Genomic DNA, 6,000 nt, shown 5'->3' on the forward strand with positions numbered 1-6,000 from the left:
GCATGGTACTAAGGTCATCCAGAGTCTGTGCCATGATGACTACATCATCCGCGAACCGCAGTTGAGTGATGTACTCGCCATTGATGTTGATGCCAAGTCCGCTCCAGTCCAGAAGCTTAAAGACGTCTTCCAGGGACGTTCGGGTCCCAAAGTGCTGGAATGGCGACCCCGCACTAGTAAGCGCAGTGTTGGCCGACCCCCCACCAGGTGGACTGACGACATCAAGCGAGTCGCAGGGATTCGCTGGATGCAGGCGGCTCAGTATCGTGATGTTTGGAAGTCCCTACAAAAGGCCTATGTCCTGCAGTGGACGTCCATCGGCTGATATGATGATGATGATGATGATGACGTCAAAGTTAGTGAATTGCCTATTCTTAGTCATTTTTATGTCACCTGATTTCGTATTCACTATTTAATTTTGACTGATCAAAATTGAGTTTACCGGTAAAAATATCGTCAATGTGCTTACTGACAAAGCTTTGTGGATATCTATTTGGTTAGGAATGCTTTTCGGAAAACGAATACGACGGTGGTTATTTGATTTGTTGTTTATTTTAATAATAGGTTGTTAATAAAGGCCAAATTAGTGAATAGCCCAGCTGGATATAAATGCTATACTAACAATAAAACCGCTGTTTTATTATAGGTACCTACCTAATATCGGAAACGCAAAACAAATTCGGTTAATATTTGTGATAGCATATTTTTATAATGAAATTCGGAAAATCATTAATTGAAATTTTTTTTTTAATTTAAAAATATTTAGAATAAAACTATTGTATTACTCACAGTGAACCCGATGCCGACTGTTGCAGAAAAGTTGCCGGCTTGAAATTTTCCAGTCTCAAATTGCACGAGAAGCGACGTTTTTCCTACTCCACTGTCGCCGAGAAGAATTGTCTGAAACAAATAAACATAGATTAATAAACATATTTTGTTTTTATTAATCAGTTCGCGCCGGGGACTAAGGCGGTGGTAGCCCGTGAGGAGTGATGCTCTGACTCTAAGTGTGTCTACCTCTTGTATGGGACTATCCAAGCTGGGGACTTAGTCCTGTAGTCCCGAACCCGCCCGAGGGGAGTGAGGCTCTGACTCTAAGTGTGTCTATCTTGTGTATAGGCACGTCTACAATGACGATCCAAGCTGGGGACTTAGTCCTGTAGTCCCGAGCCCTGGTAGTCCGTGGGATTGATGCTCTGACTCTAAGTGTGTCTATCTTGTGTATGGACACGTTGTCATCAATGACGATTGATAAATAATCCACGCCGGGGACTTGGAGTCCCGAGCCCTGGTAGTCCGTAGGGAGTGATGCTCTGACTCTAAGTGTACTTACCTTGTGTATAGGCACGTCGTCATCAATGACGGTCCGCGCCGGGGACTCGGGCCAGTAGTCCCAAACTCTGGTAGTCCGTGGGAGTGATGCTCTGACTCTAAGTGTGTCTATCTTGTGTATAGGCACGTCTACAATGACGATCCAAGCTGGGGTCTTAGTCCTGTAGTCTCGAACTCTGGTAGCCCGAGGGGAGTGATGCTCTGACTCTAAGTTTGCCTACCTTGTGTATGGGCATGTCGTCATCAATGACGGTCCGCGCCGGGGACTCGGGCAGGTAGTCCCTAGCCCTGGTAGCCCGTAGAGAGTGATGCTCTGACTCTTAAGTGTGCCTACCTTGTGTATAGGCACGTCGTCATCAATGACGGTCCGCGCCGGGGACTCGGGCCGGTAGTCCCGGTAGCCGGTGGGAGAAGGCGTGCTGCGGACGGCGGGCGCGCGCAGCGTGTCGTCCTCGAACACGTCGTCGCTCATGCTGTCGTCTGTACCCACGTGCTGGAATGTTAATGACAATCTAAGTATATCATAAGCATCATCATTGACCCTATTTAAGGCATACTGTCAAACATTTTACACATGCAGCTTGTGGGTGACATAATACGCAAAGGGCCTATAGCGACCTGCGAGTCCAATACAATAATGGGTTTAGGACACTGATGGGGTAACTGCATTGCATCACTGGTGTTTGCTGAAGAACATACAGATAACTTTTATGCTATAATGCGAAAAAGAACAGCATCAGTTATGCACAGAATGCGCGAGAGCTCCAACAGCATATTAAAAACGCTGGTGGAAAATGGTGTAAATCCATTTATGAAGCACTGGGTGCACTTGCATATGCACTCACGGTGCTTCATAAATGGCAGATACTGTCATTACTAACTCACTAACATATTTTAATTTAGTTTATAAGTACCTATAACTACTAATATTACTAACAATAGAATATTAAAATTTATTCAATTGAATGTAATTTATGGATTTTATTATCTGAAATAAAGATTATTATTATTATTATCAATAGCTCAACGGTAAAGGGGACCTTTCATCACCGAAAGGTCGTAGTCCTTACACGGTATTTTCAGACTAGTTAGAAGGGAACAAGAATATCATTCATATTTATAAATTACACAAGTCAACAAAAAAAAAAAATTTTTTTGGGTTTGTTATTAAATTAATATTTTCTGATTTTTTACAACTAAAAGTAACCAGAAACTTCGTTCATTGCAAATAAAGTTTGCTTTTGTACAATTTACGATGAAAAATAAATATTTTAATATTTTGGCAGACAGTTTGAGGTGCAAGGGTTTTAACACGCTAGAGACGGAGTTGGTGGGGGGTTACAGGTGTGAAGCGGGGACCGGCAGGTAGTCTCGGTAGTATGCGCGTGAGCATTACCAAGAAACGACGTTATTTGTGTGGCGCGAAATCTAAAATGGCTTCCAAAAAGTGTAAAAATGACGTTAACTCTTTTTGTTATATTTGCGGCGAATTCATTAAAGTAAGAGCTATGAAATTCAGTTTGTCGTCAAATGTAAAACTCTGTGAAGCTTATGAAGCTTATTTTAATCTTCCCATTCGAAGTCAAGATAAAATATGGGCACCTAAATTCTCATGTAGTTACTGCAAAAACACATTAGAAGGTAAGAGAGTACATCATAACTTTCAAGGATACTAATCGCAAGAAAAGTACGATATGTTATAACCTGTGTGTATATGTATATACGTTTATATGTATGTTATTTTTTTTCAGCTTGGTATCGAGGAGAAAAAAAAAGTATGAAGTTTGCAGTACCAAGAATATGGAGGGAGCCCACTAATCACATCAGTGATTGCTACTTTTGTCTTGTCAATCCACGTAAGCGTCGGGCTGGCAAAAATGCCAAAAAGATTCAGTACCCAGAATTGCCATCAACAACCGCTCCGGTACCCCACAGTGAACATTTTCCTGTGCCTTCTCGTTCCAATTTGAAGGAAGAGCTCCCGCTATCACAAGATTGTAGTAGTAGCGAAGGCAGCGAATTCTTAATCAAATCAGTGTCTGTTGAACCACATCTTATTAATTCAGAAGAGTTTAATGATTTAGTAAGAGACTTAAACCTACCTAAAATTAAAGCAGAAATATTAGCTTCACGGCTAAAACAGTGGAATTTGCTCAAGCAGGATGTTAATATAAGTGATCAAAGAAAGCGTCATGAAATATTTTCTGGATTTTTTACAAAGAAAGACGGACTGTGTTATTGCAATGACGTGAAAGGTTTATTTGATGCGATCGGAATCCCTTGTGTTTCTTCTGAGTGGCGTCTTTTCATCGACAGCTCTACAAAAAGTTTAAAAGCAGTCCTCCTTCACAATGGAAATAAATTTCCATCACTACCTTTGGCTCATTCTGCAATGCTCAAAGAAAATTACGAAAGCGTTAAAATGGTGCTTCAAACTTTAAAGTATGAAGAGTATGCTTGGCCAGTTATAGGGGATTTCAAGATGGTAGGTTTTCTGGTGGGTATGCAAGGCGGATACACTAAATATCCATGCTATCTTTGCTTATGGGACAGTAGAGCTGACACACTTCACTACAAGCAGCAGTTATGGCCAGAACGGATCGAGTTCCAGATAGGAAAACATAATGTCAAGAATGAACCGATTGTGAAGGCCGATCATATTTTGATGCCTCCATTGCATATTAAATTAGGCCTCATGAAGCAATTTGTGAAGGCTCTTCGTCAAGATTCTCCAGCTTTTGAATACTTAAAGAGTTTTTTCCCTAAACTTTCAGAGGCTAAAGTTAAAGCTGGTATTTTCGTCGGTCCACAAATTAAGAAAATAATGGCCAGTGAAAAATTCCCAGAGCTACTGAACGCTCACGAAAAACAAGCGTGGCTCAGCCTTAAAGCAGTGATCCATGGCTTTCTTGGCAATAAAAAAGCTGCAAATTATAAAGAGCTCATTTCTAATATGCTTGAGAATTTCAAACTCATGGGATGCAGAATGTCCCTTAAAGTACATATGCTACATGCTCACTTAGACCAGTTTAAAGATAACTTAGGGGCATACTCAGAAGAGCAAGGAGAACGCTTTCACCAAGATATGATAAACTTTGAACAACGTTATCAAGGACAATATAATGAGAATATGATGGGTGACTACATTTGGAGTCTAATACGAGAAGGTTCCTACTCACACAGAAGAAAAACAAAAAATATTCATTTCTAAAGTTTCTTACTGATTCTTTTTATGTATTTGGAGATTTATCTTTATTGTTCTTTGTAAATAAAGGTGATTAACATATAAATTAAAGTTCTTTTTCTTGCCTTTGTATTCTACTGAATTAAAAAAATAAGATTTTCTTAAAATTAGAAATTGCGTTCTGGTTGCTACAAAAGCAAACTTTATCAAATAAAAGTATTTTTTTATTGTTAAGTTAGACATTATTAATCTAAATCAGCACCACAGAACTCAGACTCAAAAATCGTGTTTACTTGTGTTATTCTTTAAATAAAAAAATATATAGCAGTCTATTTTTAACCCCCGACGCAAAAAGAGGAGTGTTAATTGTTATAAGATTGACGTGTCTGTCTGTTTGTGGCACCATAACTTCCGATCGGATGAAGCGCTTTTACTTTTTTTTTTATTTATACAAGTTACCTACTCACCTGATGGTAAGAACTAAATTAAAATCTCTTCATCCGTTCGGGAGCTATGGTGCCACAGACAGACACATCAAACTTATAACACACCTCTTTGCGTCGGGGGTTAAAAAGTCAAGGACATCTCCAAGTTAACCATAAATACCTCAACCTACAAGCTGTGCTACAAGCGGTGGCGTTCAAACCATAGATGCAAAAATGCCCTGCCTACCCTGAGGACTCATTATGAACCCTGCACTTAATAGAGAATTTTCTATTTTGTACAATTTGTCCACATAGTGCATACCCTAGTTAAAAACGCTATGTACGCCATTGGCTACAAGCTAGTGAATCATGTTAATAATTTAATACCTATTATAACAATAGGTCATCTACTAATAATTTAATACCTATTATAACAATAGGTCAGGTACTAGGTAATTTAGAATGCACAATGTATGGATAATCTGTGTGTTCGTCCAAGCATACACCTATTGTTCGCGGCATCTGGCAGCTTTTGGTTAATAATACCTAGTTGGTTCATATTTTGTAGTTTAGTACCTATATGTCTTAATCACGTATACATGCCAGGTTAATAGTCTAAGAGATAACCGGTAGAAATGCGAGGGTCGTCTCGCTTAGAGTCAACGGCTGCCGCTTATACGTCGACGGCAGCCGTCAACCGGTGGAGACGGCAGCAGTTGCCTCTGCCGTTGCCGTGCCGCTCATGTATAAGAGCCTTTTAAACGGTTAGAGTGTTTTGATATCTGACGTCACCAAACCAGGAAAATCTCATAATACTGTCTGAGTATCTATCTATGCCTCCACTGCCTCGTTGGCCTTGTTGACCTCGGATTAAAGTTCATAGGTCGAAAGAAAAACGGAAATAATAACCAATATAAACATAAAGAAAGTATTGGATAGAAGCAGGCGTTACTTTGCGGAAGTTCATCATGATTTGGACTTCGCAAATATGATCATATTTCCGAATTTCGCGATAAACTCAAGTGGCCTTCAATTCGCCTTCGCAGGAATACTCACATT

The 6,000-nt window shown here is 39.9% G+C and overlaps 1 protein-coding gene across 3 annotated transcripts in view; it reads right to left on the minus strand.

Annotated features, from left to right (window-relative positions):
• LOC112048604 (ras-related protein Rab-37) overlaps positions 1-6,000 on the minus strand; it is a 100,717-nt gene that overhangs the window by 72,047 nt on the left and 22,670 nt on the right. For all 3 annotated transcript variants that reach the window (XM_052881548.1, XM_024086212.2, XM_024086207.2), the window contains exons 2-3: positions 1,667-1,825; positions 790-900 (exon numbers count right to left, since the gene is read on the minus strand). In XM_052881548.1, coding sequence (XP_052737508.1) covers positions 790-900; positions 1,667-1,804 — 249 coding nt within the window. In that variant the 5' untranslated portion in view covers positions 1,805-1,825. The remainder of the gene's footprint in view (positions 1-789; positions 901-1,666; positions 1,826-6,000) is intronic.

The sequence above is a fragment of the Bicyclus anynana genome, chromosome 5 (assembly GCF_947172395.1).
Source record: "Bicyclus anynana chromosome 5, ilBicAnyn1.1, whole genome shotgun sequence".
NCBI classification, from domain to species: domain Eukaryota; kingdom Metazoa; phylum Arthropoda; class Insecta; order Lepidoptera; family Nymphalidae; genus Bicyclus; species Bicyclus anynana.